This window comes from Protopterus annectens, chromosome 10.part0 (genome assembly GCF_019279795.1).
Source record: "Protopterus annectens isolate FY-2018-M chromosome 10.part0, PAN1.0, whole genome shotgun sequence".
Taxonomy (NCBI): domain Eukaryota; kingdom Metazoa; phylum Chordata; order Ceratodontiformes; family Protopteridae; genus Protopterus; species Protopterus annectens.
The window spans coordinates 319,109,717-319,127,605 of NC_056744.1; the positions used below are offsets into that span (position 1 = coordinate 319,109,717).

General features: G+C 42.0%; 4 protein-coding genes and 1 pseudogene across 4 annotated transcripts in view; 2 read left to right on the plus strand and 3 right to left on the minus strand.

Moving 5' to 3' along the window:
* Positions 1 to 6,001: 6,001 nt before the first annotated feature.
* On the minus strand, positions 6,002 to 6,467 carry LOC122813091 (histone H2B type 1-J). The gene has a single exon (XM_044085211.1). It carries the CDS (start codon positions 6,421 to 6,423, stop codon positions 6,046 to 6,048), a length of 378 nt encoding a protein of 125 aa, XP_043941146.1. The 5' UTR covers positions 6,424 to 6,467; the 3' UTR covers positions 6,002 to 6,045.
* A 1,217-nt stretch (positions 6,468 to 7,684) lies between these two features.
* On the plus strand, positions 7,685 to 8,182 carry LOC122813082 (histone H2A-like). The gene has a single exon (XM_044085203.1). The coding sequence runs from the start codon at positions 7,748 to 7,750 to the stop codon at positions 8,135 to 8,137; it is 390 nt and encodes a 129-aa protein (XP_043941138.1). The 5' UTR covers positions 7,685 to 7,747; the 3' UTR covers positions 8,138 to 8,182.
* Positions 8,183 to 9,596: 1,414 nt separating this feature from the next.
* Positions 9,597 to 9,989, minus strand: LOC122813097 (histone H4). Its single transcript, XM_044085215.1, has one exon. The coding sequence runs from the start codon at positions 9,954 to 9,956 to the stop codon at positions 9,645 to 9,647; it is 312 nt and encodes a 103-aa protein (XP_043941150.1). The 5' UTR covers positions 9,957 to 9,989; the 3' UTR covers positions 9,597 to 9,644.
* Positions 9,990 to 15,778: 5,789 nt separating this feature from the next.
* Positions 15,779 to 16,216, minus strand: LOC122813093 (annotated as a pseudogene).
* Positions 16,217 to 17,449: 1,233 nt separating this feature from the next.
* Positions 17,450 to 17,889, plus strand: part of LOC122814139 (histone H2A-like) — a 2,199-nt gene continuing 1,759 nt past the window's right edge. The window contains exon 1 of the mRNA XM_044086753.1: positions 17,450 to 17,889. Coding sequence (XP_043942688.1) covers positions 17,523 to 17,889 — 367 coding nt within the window. The 5' untranslated portion in view covers positions 17,450 to 17,522.

Genomic DNA, 17,889 nt, shown 5'->3' on the forward strand with positions numbered 1-17,889 from the left:
AAACACCTTCAAAACACCACGGGTCTCCTCATAAATAAGCCCTGAAATACGCTTGACACCACCTCGACGAGCCAAGCGGCGAATAGCGGGCTTGGTAATACCTTGAATGTTATCGCGCAAAACCTTACGATGTCTTTTAGCACCACCTTTACCAAGGCCCTTTCCTCCTTTGCCACGACCAGACATGATTCTCCAAACTGAATGCGAACACAAGTGATAAATTCAAGCTTCTCCCTCCATTTATAAGAAAGAAGCATCATGACGTCAATAGTCACACCTATCGGACCTGAGTGCGACCCATTAACACAAAAGAAAACGACTCTCTAAGTGGGGAGTAAAAGTTGGAGGCTGCCCAAAGAATCGCAAAGTTCTATTGGTCGATTTGAAAAGTGTCACAAGTAATTCATCTAGGCATTTAGTTAATTCTGCTCTTCGAATTTTCCCTGTACAGTGGGAAAAAATCAGTAAGCATTCAGCTGCGTTCACGAAGAAGCTGTTTTAATTACACAGTCCCTGATTCTCATAAACTGACACTTTTGATAAGTACTAGATATCTGCAACTTTTGAGCCCCTTAAAACAATCTTCAGGTATAATTTCGAGTAAAAATAGACTAACGTACTTTCCCTAGAGTAGTAAGCTGAGGGTGCATGTAATGTAAATCGCTGCTTAGCAAAGAAAATACCTCTCAAGCTGTGTATGACAAGAACTTGGAAGAAGGGCTGAAGTAAGGGGACAATCAGGGTAATTAAGTATTACTCAAATTAACTTTAAAACAATGGTAGAACATGACTTGCACTAACAACCCAAAAAGTACGAAACTATAATGCCTGGCATTATCAAGAGTTGAATAAACTGTTGGGAGGTGTCACTATTGCACAAGGTGGAGTGCTTCCCAATATCCAGTCAGTCCTGCTTCCTAAGAAAACGGAAAAACCCGCAAAATCAAAATAACGAAGAAGACTTCTCAAGACCCAAAGGCCCTTTTAAGGGCCGTAACATCCTGCCTACAAAAGGTTCCGATTTCGTCATCCAAAGATGATCTCGATGAAATGTATTCACTGCATTCTAGTTTTCTGTCAGAGCACTTGATTTAATAGCCTTTTAAGATAATTTACACCACGTGGCAGATTGGCAGATGCCTAGGGTTCCCACCTGTCCCACTTTGCGAAGCACAGTCTCTCTTTGGGCAGTTGTGTCCTGCTAAAAGAGTGTAAAAATGGGAATTGTCCTGAGATTTTAGGACGAAATTAGGTCCTATATTTTATGCGATAGTTGCATAAAACAGTCCTTCTGTATCTGAAACACCTAAATGTTATAATAAACAGAATAAGCAACTAAAATGCTACAAGAATAACCTTTTATTTAGGCAAAGGCAAGTTCTGTCCTTTGTACTGGCCGTGAGTGTGTTTTGGCCTGCAAAATCTGATGTTTGTACCAAAAATGTCCCACTTCGGGTATTTGAAAAGGTGGCAACCCTACACATGCCCCTTTGACTATAGTTTTCCTCAAAGTGCGAGTACATAGCAGTAAAATTTTCCTAGAGGATTGCTAGCCTTACGACCCAAGAGTGCGTTCAAACCGAGCCTTGCTCCCCAAAATGAATTGCTAAGTGATGCTCTAGGGCTATTTTATGGTATAGGTCGGAGTAAGCCCGTGTCCTCAATCATCCCTGGCAAATACCCATGCACATTTGGCGACATTAGACAACATGATCAAATCACCGACAGACCTATTTTACACCATCGAGCAGCTAGCACTGCCATGGCATGCAGACAGCATGCCATGGCGGTGCTAGCTACTCGATGGTGTTCATGTTCTTCCTTAACGGTACTGCGCACCACAGTAGATGCTCAAAGCAGTTGATCAATACATTCGTCCCCTATAGGGCATCGTGTAAAGTCTGAACTGCCATGAAAGCTTTTACATCTAACTGAGTTACCACCAACTCAAGCAAATGGGGCCTCCGGGGAGTGCGCACCCCCCACACACAGCCACATTTAAGAGGCATTGCAGTGTCAGTAACTGGTCTCCCTGGTGTGGAAATAGAACTCACAGCCTTCTGACCCAGAGAGCCTTTGGGTTATCAGAAACAACGCATCGCTTTATCTGCACTACTATATTTAGTTTCAACAAACATGCCTCTTGTCCAAACAATATTGCAACACCTTTTAACATGTGCAAGGGAAAACGTGTGTATATACTCGGTTATGTGGTGAATTTAAAAAGGCATTTCCAATCACTTCATAACTGTTGCTAGCACGAATATGTATTTATTTTTTAACTGGTTCCTCCCAAAGAGCTTCACAAGGCCGCCAAAAGTGACACTCCGCAGGAAAGGACACACACACACACACAGATTTTACACCGCATTATATGTTTGTTCCACTGTTACCATTTGCCTTTTGAAAGCTCTTTTTGGAGCAGCTCGTGAAAAGACAACACGGAGACATCGGCCTCACGGTGGACTTTCTGCTCCTTTTTAAAACTGACCGATAGCACTGTGTTTGAAGAAAAATCAACCGTAGCGCAATGAAATTAGAACTTGCACTAGTCTATTATGTCTGTATTGTTTTATCGGTAAATTGAACAAACCATTTAACACAGCGCAGCTAGATACGGACCAATAGCTTAGGCGACTGTGCTAATGGTCTGATTTCCTAGCTTTAATGTGCTATTGGTCAGTGAGCTGAGCAGTAGGAAACAATACCAGAAATGTTGGCCAATGGCACATGGAACTGAGCTACTGGTACTTTTTTTTCTACTAGAAACATGGACGGATGGCACCAGGAGCTGCACTTCTGGTCAATTTTTCTAGCGGCACCTCACTATCGGTCCTGTCTGTGCATTCAGGTAGCCATCGGAATCCTAAGTGCATGTCATCATTTATTTATTTCAATACTCTGTGACTTGCCAGAAAAGCACATTTTTCAGAAACACACCGAAAATTATGAGGCAAAAATCTGAACAGTCTAGTAGTACTCATACATTCCCTTATTTTTTTACATCTCTCGCTCATGTTTTTTTTTTTTCTTTTGGGGACATTATTTCTTCACCCTCACCGTCGACTGGTATTGCAGAACGATGATTGGTCGAAGGCACGAAGCCATGCACACGGTTGGCTGAGTCACTGAATATTCTCATTGGCTTCCTATTGCGCGCTCTGCTATTCCATTGGTTTGTTTGTCTGCCTTTGTCATTGGTTAGCAGTAGAGGGCCTTCTGTGGTGTGATTGGCGGTATTATAAACTGCAGTATTACAGATACTGTTGCAGCCAGGCTTCCGATAACCCATTTTTATAAATTTCCAAAAAAAGGAAATACGACAGGATTTCTTTTTGGGGGAAAAAAAAACATGCAGAATGAAAAGGAGAGGAGCTACAGTTCACTTAATCATTGTACAATAGTTAGAGTTAGACACTTCTGCTTGGGAATAAATAATATAACGTGGAACACATTCTAATGGCTTACTACCAGCTTCAACTTGGAAGGTCATGGGATGGTTTACATACGCTCCTTTTACTTATAAAAAAAGATCTTTTAATGAATTGTATTGATATTTACCCTGCATATCAGTTAAAAATGTCCTAATACTAAATGTGTGACATAACCTTTCAATGCGGAACTTTCGGGAACACGAACTTTTTAAGACCGCAAATGAGGTACATTCCTCATGTGAGGTACGCTTGAGAAGTACGCCCTCAAGCAACCGCAAAGCATTCTACAACAAAGCACGGGAATGTTTTAGGTTTACATGAGGAAAGCCAAATAAAAAAAAAATGCCTTCGTCTCTTTCTGGATCATATTCCCATTCGATTTTAGATCCCTGACTAGCTCCAAAAAAATGTTTTCCTCCTCAGCAGCCCCCTTTGGTAACGTACCTATGCCTGCACCAGCACTTAACTGTCTCAAAAATGGAACATTTACCGAATGACCTCTCCATATATTAATTTTTGCACATGCATTTGACTGACTCCAAAATTATTTTTTCCCAACTACATCGGTATATTGTTTCCTGCACAATCACTCAGATGCCAAAATGAAGCATTTCCCTCGAAGGCCTCTTCAGTTGTATATTCGTCTCTGACCCCAAATGAAACCTTTCTCCGCCGACCCCCTGCAGTCGTTTCACACGTCTGCACAAACGCTTCCCTGACCCGAGAATCCAACACTACCACTTCAGCAGTTTGTTCGAGTCTGTACATCCAAGGGCTGGTATATACACATACTCCATGTAAAGAAAACTGTCCAAAGGTAAAAGCTACAAAAAAAAAAAAAAAGACATCGCGGTAGTACTCTTCAGAAAAAGCTGGACACGCTTCATATGTTATAAACGAGCGCCATTTTGAGGAAAAAGACTGTTGCAAGATTTTTAAATACTGCTCTTTTAAAGCCGGAGAACTGGTAGAGTAGCACGGTCTGTGTTAACCTGCATTTTCTGACGGATTTGACATCGGAATCCTAAGTGCATTTTTAAGAAACACACCAGAAATTATGTGGCAGAAATCTGCACAGTCTAGTATTACTCATACATTCCCTTGTTTTTTTACATCTCCCGCTCAAGTTTTTGTTTTTCTTTTGGAGACATTATTTCTTCAGCCTCTCCGTCGACTGGTATTGCAGAATGATGATTGGTCGGAGGCACGAAACCGTGCAAACGGTTGGCCTAGTCACTGAATATTCTCATTGGCTTCCTGTTATGCGCTGTGCTTTTCCATTGGTTTATTCGTCTGCCTTTGTCGTTGGTTAACAGTAGAGGGCCTTCTGTGGCGTGATTGGCGGCATTATAAACGGCAGTATTACTGATACTGTTACGGCAAGGCTTCCGATAACCGATTTTATAATTTTCCAAAAAAGCAGAGGTAATACGACAGGATTTGTTTTTTTGGGGGGAAAAAAAGTACTTACGTATTATCGCAACCACGGTTCAAACAGGAGAAATGGTTCTTTTCTATTGGTTGATTTGAAGTGTGTCCCAAGTTATTCATATTGGCATTCAGTTAACTCAGCCGTTAGAATTCTCCTCTTTCGGCGGGAAACAGAATCGGTAAACAATCAGTTGTGTTCATGAAGAAGCTGTTTTAATTGTATTGTCCCCGGTTCTCGTAAAATGACCCTTTTGACAAATACGAGATATCTGCAACTTTTGAGCCCCATACAAAAATCTTCAGGTATAATTGCCTGCAAAATAGGCTAATGTACTTTCTCTACTGCTCTCTCTCTAGAGTACTAAGTTGGGGGCGCGGGTATCGTAAATCACTGCTTAGCAAAGAAAATACCTCTCAAGCTGTGTATAACAATAACTTGGAAGCAAGGCAAAACAAGGGGACACATTGTCCAAATCAGGGTAATTGAATATTATTCCAATTAACTTAAAAAATGGTAGATCAAGACTTGCACTAACAATGCAAAAGTATGAAATAATGACTGGCAATATCAACTCATCGTGATCCTGAGTAACTTACCGGATACGGGAAGAAAGTTGTAGAGGCAGCGTAAATATACATATAAGAGGCAGCATGAGGGAAAGTGGAGAGCTATGCTTGAGGATTGCTTTTGTCCTTGTTGACCATGGTAGTTCGATGGGCCAAGTGCTGGCGGAAGATGGACGATGCATCTTTAGTGGTTATTCAGTACTGAATTCTTGAGATGGCCAGTTGCATGGGACACGGTGGTAAACATTAAACAGGTTCCACAGGTGTACCACGTTTGATCACCAATCCCCTACACCCGTGGCTCAATAAAACATTTATTCCATTACAGAAGAAATACAGCGTTTACACACTGATGCTGATGGGTGGGGGCTTACGTTCTAGTACAAAATGTGCGAAGCAGCAATTGAGAAACGGTGTTTTATGTGTTTGGAATTCAGTTCCGTAGATTGATTTTAGAGTTGAGAAATTTGATACTGTAAACCTGGTCTTAATGAGCAATTTCGTACTTTCTAGACTACAAGCAAACATAAAAAGACAGTTAGTATAGTACAGCTCTTATGCAGAAAAGGTGCTGGCCCTTAAAAGGGCCTTTGGGTGTCAGGAAGGAAGACTCTTACTTGGCACTTGTATACTTGGTGACGGCTTTGGTGCCCTCGGACACGGCATGTTTAGCCAGCTCACCAGGCAACAAAAGCCGCACCGCTGTCTGAATCTCCCGAGAACTGATCGTCGAGCGCTTGTTGTAGTGAGCTAGACGAGAAGCTTCTCCTGCAATCCGCTCAAAAATATCATTCACAAAAGAATTCATGATGTTCATGGCTTTAGAAGATATCCCAGTATCAGGATGAACCTGCTTCAAAACCTTGTACACGTAAATAGAATAGCTTTCTTTGCGACTCCTACGGCGCTTCTTTCCATCTTTCTTGGCTGGCTTCTTCACAACCTTCTTTGAACCCTTTTTAGGGGCAGCGGGTTTTGCTGGTTCGGGCATCTTCGATAAAAGTCGTTTTAAAAAAACTTTGCACGTTAATAACAGAGCTGGAATATATGCATTCTGCTAAACTCCACCCTTTGGGTTTTACCCATTGCGATCATGTGCAAAATAGCAGTTAAGTAGGCAAAGTTCATTGGCCAGTTTTACTCAGCCAAGCACAAACCAGTGAACGGTACTGCTTTTTTTGTATAGCATCTTGTCTGCTAAACAAACTCTCATTGAAAGCATTTCTCAGCAAAACAGCCCCTTACTTGTAACCCTGCGATTACTAATTCTTAGCCCATCGGTTTAAAAAGAAAAACAATGACATCACATCTCTAAGCTAAACAAGCCTGTCCCCGTACCATCAGCATTACCAAGTTCCCCTTTTATACTCCCAAATCAAGTAACCTAAATCCTCATATTTTCGGTCTTGCTTCACTGTCTCGGTTGAATGTTTAGAGAAAATGTGCGTATTCCTCGCCTGTGATCTCTGTATCGAACTGTAAAATGATGCTGAATGTTCTTTTGAGATCTGCTGTTTTAGCCTATGTAAATACAGTACAGCTCGCATGCCATAGTCATCGCATGTTAAACTACACACACCTTAGTGTTCTGTAGTACATACACCTTAGTGTTCTGTAGTATGTTTTTATTTTTAGCTCATGTTATTCGCCTGCACAGATATGCAATTCGTAAAGAGCTTTTCCTGCCGGGTGTCCTCTGAAAAGAGTCTTTACACAGTCTGAGTTTCGCGATCATCCAAGGCTACTAGATAAGCGATTTGTTTTCTGTTTGTTTCTACTGGAATTATCAACCTGCCCTTTCTGCCTAGATAAATATATGAAGTACCCGTGTAAGGCATGACGCCACAGAATATAGTGGGACACTACTACCTGCGTGAACATACTAACTCATCATTTTAGCGATCTGTATAACTTTCAGTAGAAATGTTGCTAAAACAGAGACAGATTCGTTTTAAGATTTGTATCGGATCTTTCCTCCCCGATTCAGACGAACTTCATTTCTACCCCTTTTTCCGGTAATAGTAATTCAGAGAACTCCTTGGCGCCATTATTTGAAGCGGCCAATCAGAAACCTATAAGTCTTAAAGCACCAGAATCGTGACTATCAAGGTAATATTCGGTTGAACACACCCACGGAACAATTCAGAATTAATATGCAAATTTTAGAATCCACAACGTATCCAATGGGCTACAACTAAGTTGATAATTTTATCAACTAACCAATGAGAACACAGAGGTGGTGCCAAGGCAGAAGGGTATAAAAATAGCTACGCTGGGCCTGTGGAGTATAATATTTGGAGGTGTTATTCAACGCGATGTCTGGACGTGGTGGAAAGACTGGCGGCAAAGCCCGTGCAAAGGCTAAGACTCGTTCGTCACGAGCTGGACTGCAGTTCCCGGTGGGTCGTGTCCATAGACTGCTCAGAAAGGGCAATTACGCTGAACGGGTCGGGGCTGGAGCACCTGTCTATTTGGCGGCCGTACTTGAATATCTAACTGCAGAAATTCTAGAGTTGGCTGGTAATGCAGCTCGAGATAATAAGAAAAATCGCATTATTCCTAGGCATCTACAATTGGCTGTCCGAAATGATGAAGAGCTGAATAAATTGTTGGGAGGTGTCACTATTGCACAAGGTGGAGTGCTTCCCAATATCCAGTCAGTCCTGCTTCCTAAGAAAACGGAAAAACCCGCAAAATCAAAATAAGGAAGAAGACTTCTCAAGACCCAAAGGCCCTTTTAAGGGCCATAACACCCCGCCTACAAAAGGTTCCGATTTCGTCATCCTAAGGTGATCTTGATGAAATGTATTGGCTGCATTCTGGTTTGCTGTCCCAGCACTTGATTTACTAGCCTTTTTAATAAAATTTACACCGCATGGCAGATTGGCCAATGCCCCTTTCACTATACTTTCCCTGAAAGTCCCAATCCATAGCGATAAAGATTTTCTCGAGGATGGCTAGCCTTGCGACCCACGGGGTCCGTTCAAACCTAGCCTCGCTTCCCAAATGAATTGCTAAGTGATGCTCTAGTGCTGTTTTATGGTATAGGTCGGAGTAAGCCCGTGTCCCTCAATCATCCCTGGCAAATACCCATGTACATTTGGCGACAGACAACATGATCGAATCCCCTACAGATCTATTTTACACCATCGAGTAGCTGGCACTGTCATGGCATGCAGACTGCATAGCAGTGCCAGCTACTCGATGGTGTTCACGTTCTTTCTTAAGGGTACTGCGCGCCAGAGTAGATGCTCGAAGCAGCTAGTCTGGACATTCGTCCCCTGTAGGGCACCATGTAAAGTCTGTGCTGCCATGGGAGCTCTTACATCTAATAGAGCTACCACCAACTCAAGCAAATGGGGCCTCCGAGGAGTGCACCCCTCCGCCACACACACAACCACATTTAAGATGCATTGCAGCAGTTGTCCTTTTCTGCACGAGCACTTGACTGAAACCAAAGTGAAACGTTTCAGCCACGAACCTTTCAGTAGTATATCCACGTTTGCACAAGCAGTAAATGGACTCCATAATGAAATGTTTCCACAAAGACCCCACCCCATTCAGTAGTGGACCTACGCCTGCACTTACTTGACTGTCTCAAAAAATGTAACATTTACCCAATGACCTCTTCAGCTATTATTTTTTTCCCCCAACTACATCGGTATATTGTTTTCTGCGCAATCACTTAGACGCCAACATGAAGCATTTCACTCGAAGACCTCTTCAGTAGTATATTCGTCTCTGACCCGAAATTAAACTTTTCTCCGCCGACCCCTGCAGCAGTTTCGCACGTCTGCACAAACGCTTCCCTGACCGGAGTGTCAAACACTACCACTGCAGCTGTTTGTTCAAGTCTGCACGCGTAAGAGCACGTATGTACACATACGCCATGTAAAGAAAACTGTCCAAAGTTAAAAGCTACAAAAAAAAAAAAAAAAAACATTGAGGTAGTAATCGTCAGAAAAAGCTGCGCATATGATCAGTCACCTACAGACAGACCTATTTTACACCGTCGAGTAGCAATACAAAAAAAAGCGATACTGCAAAACACATGCACATAATGCTATTTAATTTGTGCTTCGGTAGTCAGGCTAATATAAATACTAAAAAGCATGCGGCACACACCTACAAGAAGCATAACCACAGATCTCCATGACAAACTGCGGCGGCCCTTAAAAGGGCCTTTGGGTCAGTTTCTTAATTCCAAACACTTTAGCCTCCAAAACCGTAGAGAGTCCTGCCCTGGCGTTTTAGAGCATACACCACATCCATAGCTGTAACAGTCTTCCTCTTAGCGTGTTCAGTATAGGTAACAGCATCGCGGATGACATTCTCCAAAAACACCTTCAAAACACCACGGGTCTCCTCATAAATAAGCCCTGAAATACGCTTGACACCACCTCGACGAGCCAAGCGGCGAATAGCGGGCTTGGTAATACCTTGAATGTTATCGCGCAAAACCTTACGATGTCTTTTAGCACCACCTTTACCAAGGCCCTTTCCTCCTTTGCCACGACCAGACATGATTCTCCAAACTGAATGCGAACACAAGTGATAAATTCAAGCTTCTCCCTCCATTTATAAGAAAGAAGCATCATGACGTCAATAGTCACACCTATCGGACCTGAGTGCGACCCATTAACACAAAAGAAAACGACTCTCTAAGTGGGGAGTAAAAGTTGGAGGCTGCCCAAAGAATCGCAAAGTTCTATTGGTCGATTTGAAAAGTGTCACAAGTAATTCATCTAGGCATTTAGTTAATTCTGCTCTTCGAATTTTCCCTGTACAGTGGGAAAAAATCGGTAAGCATTCAGCTGCGTTCACGAAGAAGCTGTTTTAATTACACAGTCCCTGATTCTCATAAACTGACACTTTTGATAAGTACTAGATATCTGCAACTTTTGAGCCCCTTAAAACAATCTTCAGGTATAATTTCGAGTAAAAATAGACTAACGTACTTTCCCTAGAGTAGTAAGCTGAGGGTGCATGTAATGTAAATCGCTGCTTAGCAAAGAAAATACCTCTCAAGCTGTGTATGACAAGAACTTGGAAGAAGGGCTGAAGTAAGGGGACAATCAGGGTAATTAAGTATTACTCAAATTAACTTTAAAACAATGGTAGAACATGACTTGCACTAACAACCCAAAAAGTACGAAACTATAATGCCTGGCATTATCAAGAGTTGAATAAACTGTTGGGAGGTGTCACTATTGCACAAGGTGGAGTGCTTCCCAATATCCAGTCAGTCCTGCTTCCTAAGAAAACGGAAAAACCCGCAAAATCAAAATAACGAAGAAGACTTCTCAAGACCCAAAGGCCCTTTTAAGGGCCGTAACATCCTGCCTACAAAAGGTTCCGATTTCGTCATCCAAAGATGATCTCGATGAAATGTATTCACTGCATTCTAGTTTTTTTCTGTCAGAGCACTTGATTTAATAGCCTTTTAAGATAATTTACACCACGTGGCAGATTGGCAGATGCCTAGGGTTCCCACCTGTCCCACTTTGCGAAGCACAGTCTCTCTTTGGGCAGTTGTGTCCTGCTAAAAGAGTGTAAAAATGGGAATTGTCCTGAGATTTTAGGACGAAATTAGGTCCTATATTTTATGCGATAGTTGCATAAAACAGTCCTTCTGTATCTGAAACACCTAAATGTTATAATAAACAGAATAAGCAACTAAAATGCTACAAGAATAACCTTTTATTTAGGCAAAAAAAGGCAAGTTCTGTCCTTTGTACTGGCCGTGAGTGTGTTTTGGCCTGCAAAATCTGATGTTTGTACCAAAAATGTCCCACTTCGGGTATTTGAAAAGGTGGCAACCCTACACATGCCCCTTTGACTATAGTTTTCCTCAAAGTGCGAGTACATAGCAGTAAAATTTTCCTAGAGGATTGCTAGCCTTACGACCCAAGAGTGCGTTCAAACCGAGCCTTGCTCCCCAAAATGAATTGCTAAGTGATGCTCTAGGGCTATTTTATGGTATAGGTCGGAGTAAGCCCGTGTCCTCAATCATCCCTGGCAAATACCCATGCACATTTGGCGACATTAGACAACATGATCAAATCACCGACAGACCTATTTTACACCATCGAGCAGCTAGCACTGCCATGGCATGCAGACAGCATGCCATGGCGGTGCTAGCTACTCGATGGTGTTCATGTTCTTCCTTAACGGTACTGCGCACCACAGTAGATGCTCAAAGCAGTTGATCAATACATTCGTCCCCTATAGGGCATCGTGTAAAGTCTGAACTGCCATGAAAGCTTTTACATCTAACTGAGTTACCACCAACTCAAGCAAATGGGGCCTCCGGGGAGTGCGCACCCCCCACACACAGCCACATTTAAGAGGCATTGCAGTGTCAGTAACTGGTCTCCCTGGTGTGGAAATAGAACTCACAGCCTTCTGACCCAGAGAGCCTTTGGGTTATCAGAAACAACGCATCGCTTTATCTGCACTACTATATTTAGTTTCAACAAACATGCCTCTTGTCCAAACAATATTGCAACACCTTTTAACATGTGCAAGGGAAAACGTGTGTATATACTCGGTTATGTGGTGAATTTAAAAAGGCATTTCCAATCACTTCATAACTGTTGCTAGCACGAATATGTATTTATTTTTTAACTGGTTCCTCCCAAAGAGCTTCACAAGGCCGCCAAAAGTGACACTCCGCAGGAAAGGACACACACACACACACAGATTTTACACCGCATTATATGTTTGTTCCACTGTTACCATTTGCCTTTTGAAAGCTCTTTTTGGAGCAGCTCGTGAAAAGACAACACGGAGACATCGGCCTCACGGTGGACTTTCTGCTCCTTTTTAAAACTGACCGATAGCACTGTGTTTGAAGAAAAATCAACCGTAGCGCAATGAAATTAGAACTTGCACTAGTCTATTATGTCTGTATTGTTTTATCGGTAAATTGAACAAACCATTTAACACAGCGCAGCTAGATACGGACCAATAGCTTAGGCGACTGTGCTAATGGTCTGATTTCCTAGCTTTAATGTGCTATTGGTCAGTGAGCTGAGCAGTAGGAAACAATACCAGAAATGTTGGCCAATGGCACATGGAACTGAGCTACTGGTACTTTTTTTTCTACTAGAAACATGGACGGATGGCACCAGGAGCTGCACTTCTGGTCAATTTTTCTAGCGGCACCTCACTATCGGTCCTGTCTGTGCATTCAGGTAGCCATCGGAATCCTAAGTGCATGTCATCATTTATTTATTTCAATACTCTGTGACTTGCCAGAAAAGCACATTTTTCAGAAACACACCGAAAATTATGAGGCAAAAATCTGAACAGTCTAGTAGTACTCATACATTCCCTTATTTTTTTACATCTCTCGCTCATGTTTTTTTTTTTTCTTTTGGGGACATTATTTCTTCACCCTCACCGTCGACTGGTATTGCAGAACGATGATTGGTCGAAGGCACGAAGCCATGCACACGGTTGGCTGAGTCACTGAATATTCTCATTGGCTTCCTATTGCGCGCTCTGCTATTCCATTGGTTTGTTTGTCTGCCTTTGTCATTGGTTAGCAGTAGAGGGCCTTCTGTGGTGTGATTGGCGGTATTATAAACTGCAGTATTACAGATACTGTTGCAGCCAGGCTTCCGATAACCCATTTTTATAAATTTCCAAAAAAGGAAATACGACAGGATTTCTTTTTGGGGGAAAAAAAAACATGCAGAATGAAAAGGAGAGGAGCTACAGTTCACTTAATCATTGTACAATAGTTAGAGTTAGACACTTCTGCTTGGGAATAAATAATATAACGTGGAACACATTCTAATGGCTTACTACCAGCTTCAACTTGGAAGGTCATGGGATGGTTTACATACGCTCCTTTTACTTATAAAAAAAGATCTTTTAATGAATTGTATTGATATTTACCCTGCATATCAGTTAAAAATGTCCTAATACTAAATGTGTGACATAACCTTTCAATGCGGAACTTTCGGGAACACGAACTTTTTAAGACCGCAAATGAGGTACATTCCTCATGTGAGGTACGCTTGAGAAGTACGCCCTCAAGCAACCGCAAAGCATTCTACAACAAAGCACGGGAATGTTTTAGGTTTACATGAGGAAAGCCAAATAAAAAAAAAATGCCTTCGTCTCTTTCTGGATCATATTCCCATTCGATTTTAGATCCCTGACTAGCTCCAAAAATGTTTTCCTCCTCAGCAGCCCCCTTTGGTAACGTACCTATGCCTGCACCAGCACTTAACTGTCTCAAAAATGGAACATTTACCGAATGACCTCTCCATATATTAATTTTTGCACATGCATTTGACTGACTCCAAAATTATTTTTTCCCAACTACATCGGTATATTGTTTCCTGCACAATCACTCAGATGCCAAAATGAAGCATTTCCCTCGAAGGCCTCTTCAGTTGTATATTCGTCTCTGACCCCAAATGAAACCTTTCTCCGCCGACCCCCTGCAGTCGTTTCACACGTCTGCACAAACGCTTCCCTGACCCGAGAATCCAACACTACCACTTCAGCAGTTTGTTCGAGTCTGTACATCCAAGGGCTGGTATATACACATACTCCATGTAAAGAAAACTGTCCAAAGGTAAAAGCTACAAAAAAAAAAAAAAAAAGACATCGCGGTAGTACTCTTCAGAAAAAGCTGGACACGCTTCATATGTTATAAACGAGCGCCATTTTGAGGAAAAAGACTGTTGCAAGATTTTTAAATACTGCTCTTTTAAAGCCGGAGAACTGGTAGAGTAGCACGGTCTGTGTTAACCTGCATTTTCTGACGGATTTGACATCGGAATCCTAAGTGCATTTTTAAGAAACACACCAGAAATTATGTGGCAGAAATCTGCACAGTCTAGTATTACTCATACATTCCCTTGTTTTTTTACATCTCCCGCTCAAGTTTTTTTTTTTTCTTTTGGAGACATTATTTCTTCAGCCTCTCCGTCGACTGGTATTGCAGAATGATGATTGGTCGGAGGCACGAAACCGTGCAAACGGTTGGCCTAGTCACTGAATATTCTCATTGGCTTCCTGTTATGCGCTGTGCTTTTCCATTGGTTTATTCGTCTGCCTTTGTCGTTGGTTAACAGTAGAGGGCCTTCTGTGGCGTGATTGGCGGCATTATAAACGGCAGTATTACTGATACTGTTACGGCAAGGCTTCCGATAACCGATTTTATAATTTTCCAAAAAAGCAGAGGTAATACGACAGGATTTGTTTTTTTGGGGGGAAAAAAAGTACTTACGTATTATCGCAACCACGGTTCAAACAGGAGAAATGGTTCTTTTCTATTGGTTGATTTGAAGTGTGTCCCAAGTTATTCATATTGGCATTCAGTTAACTCAGCCGTTAGAATTCTCCTCTTTCGGCGGGAAACAGAATCGGTAAACAATCAGTTGTGTTCATGAAGAAGCTGTTTTAATTGTATTGTCCCCGGTTCTCGTAAAATGACCCTTTTGACAAATACGAGATATCTGCAACTTTTGAGCCCCATACAAAAATCTTCAGGTATAATTGCCTGCAAAATAGGCTAATGTACTTTCTCTACTGCTCTCTCTCTAGAGTACTAAGTTGGGGGCGCGGGTATCGTAAATCACTGCTTAGCAAAGAAAATACCTCTCAAGCTGTGTATAACAATAACTTGGAAGCAAGGCAAAACAAGGGGACACATTGTCCAAATCAGGGTAATTGAATATTATTCCAATTAACTTAAAAAATGGTAGATCAAGACTTGCACTAACAATGCAAAAGTATGAAATAATGACTGGCAATATCAACTCATCGTGATCCTGAGTAACTTACCGGATACGGGAAGAAAGTTGTAGAGGCAGCGTAAATATACATATAAGAGGCAGCATGAGGGAAAGTCGAGAGCTATGCTTGAGGATTGCTTTTGTCCTTGTTGACCATGGTAGTTCGATGGGCCAAGTGCTGGCGGAAGATGGACGATGCATCTTTAGTGGTTATTCAGTACTGAATTCTTGAGATGGCCAGTTGCATGGGACACGGTGGTAAACATTAAACAGGTTCCACAGGTGTACCACGTTTGATCACCAATCCCCTACACCCGTGGCTCAATAAAACATTTATTCCATTACAGAAGAAATACAGCGTTTACACACTGATGCTGATGGGTGGGGGCTTACGTTCTAGTACAAAATGTGCGAAGCAGCAATTGAGAAACGGTGTTTTATGTGTTTGGAATTCAGTTCCGTAGATTGATTTTAGAGTTGAGAAATTTGATACTGTAAACCTGGTCTTAATGAGCAATTTCGTACTTTCTAGACTACAAGCAAACATAAAAAGACAGTTAGTATAGTACAGCTCTTATGCAGAAAAGGTGCTGGCCCTTAAAAGGGCCTTTGGGTGTCAGGAAGGAAGACTCTTACTTGGCACTTGTATACTTGGTGACGGCTTTGGTGCCCTCGGACACGGCATGTTTAGCCAGCTCACCAGGCAACAAAAGCCGCACCGCTGTCTGAATCTCCCAGAACTGATCGTCGAGCGCTTGTTGTAGTGAGCTAGACGAGAAGCTTCTCCTGCAATCCGCTCAAAAATATCATTCACAAAAGAATTCATGATGTTCATGGCTTTAGAAGATATCCCAGTATCAGGATGAACCTGCTTCAAAACCTTGTACACGTAAATAGAATAGCTTTCTTTGCGACTCCTACGGCGCTTCTTTCCATCTTTCTTGGCTGGCTTCTTCACAACCTTCTTTGAACCCTTTTTAGGGGCAGCGGGTTTTGCTGGTTCGGGCATCTTCGATAAAAGTCGTTTTAAAAAACTTTGCACGTTAATAACAGAGCTGGAATATATGCATTCTGCTAAACTCCACCCTTTGGGTTTTACCCATTGCGATCATGTGCAAAATAGCAGTTAAGTAGGCAAAGTTCATTGGCCAGTTTTACTCAGCCAAGCACAAACCAGTGAACGGTACTGCTTTTTTTGTATAGCATCTTGTCTGCTAAACAAACTCTCATTGAAAGCATTTCTCAGCAAAACAGCCCCTTACTTGTAACCCTGCGATTACTAATTCTTAGCCCATCGGTTTAAAAAGAAAAACAATGACATCACATCTCTAAGCTAAACAAGCCTGTCCCCGTACCATCAGCATTACCAAGTTCCCCTTTTATACTCCCAAATCAAGTAACCTAAATCCTCATATTTTCGGTCTTGCTTCACTGTCTCGGTTGAATGTTTAGAGAAAATGTGCGTATTCCTCGCCTGTGATCTCTGTATCGAACTGTAAAATGATGCTGAATGTTCTTTTGAGATCTGCTGTTTTAGCCTATGTAAATACAGTACAGCTCGCATGCCATAGTCATCGCATGTTAAACTACACACACCTTAGTGTTCTGTAGTACATACACCTTAGTGTTCTGTAGTATGTTTTTATTTTTAGCTCATGTTATTCGCCTGCACAGATATGCAATTCGTAAAGAGCTTTTCCTGCCGGGTGTCCTCTGAAAAGAGTCTTTACACAGTCTGAGTTTCGCGATCATCCAAGGCTACTAGATAAGCGATTTGTTTTCTGTTTGTTTCTACTGGAATTATCAACCTGCCCTTTCTGCCTAGATAAATATATGAAGTACCCGTGTAAGGCATGACGCCACAGAATATAGTGGGACACTACTACCTGCGTGAACATACTAACTCATCATTTTAGCGATCTGTATAACTTTCAGTAGAAATGTTGCTAAAACAGAGACAGATTCGTTTTAAGATTTGTATCGGATCTTTCCTCCCCGATTCAGACGAACTTCATTTCTACCCCTTTTTCCGGTAATAGTAATTCAGAGAACTCCTTGGCGCCATTATTTGAAGCGGCCAATCAGAAACCTATAAGTCTTAAAGCACCAGAATCGTGACTATCAAGGTAATATTCGGTTGAACACACCCACGGAACAATTCAGAATTAATATGCAAATTTTAGAATCCACAACGTATCCAATGGGCTACAACTAAGTTGATAATTTTATCAACTAACCAATGAGAACACAGAGGTGGTGCCAAGGCAGAAGGGTATAAAAATAGCTACGCTGGGCCTGTGGAGTATAATATTTGGAGGTGTTATTCAACGCGATGTCTGGACGTGGTGGAAAGACTGGCGGCAAAGCCCGTGCAAAGGCTAAGACTCGTTCGTCACGAGCTGGACTGCAGTTCCCGGTGGGTCGTGTCCATAGACTGCTCAGAAAGGGCAATTACGCTGAACGGGTCGGGGCTGGAGCACCTGTCTATTTGGCGGCCGTACTTGAATATCTAACTGCAGAAATTCTAGAGTTGGCTGGTAATGCAGCTCGAGATAATAAGAAAAATCGCATTATTCCTAGGCATCTACAATTGGCTGTCCGAAATGATGAAGAGCTGAATAAATTGTTGGGAGGTGTCACTATTGCACAAGGTGGAGTGCTTCCCAATATCCAGTCAGTCCTGCTTCCTAAGAAAACGG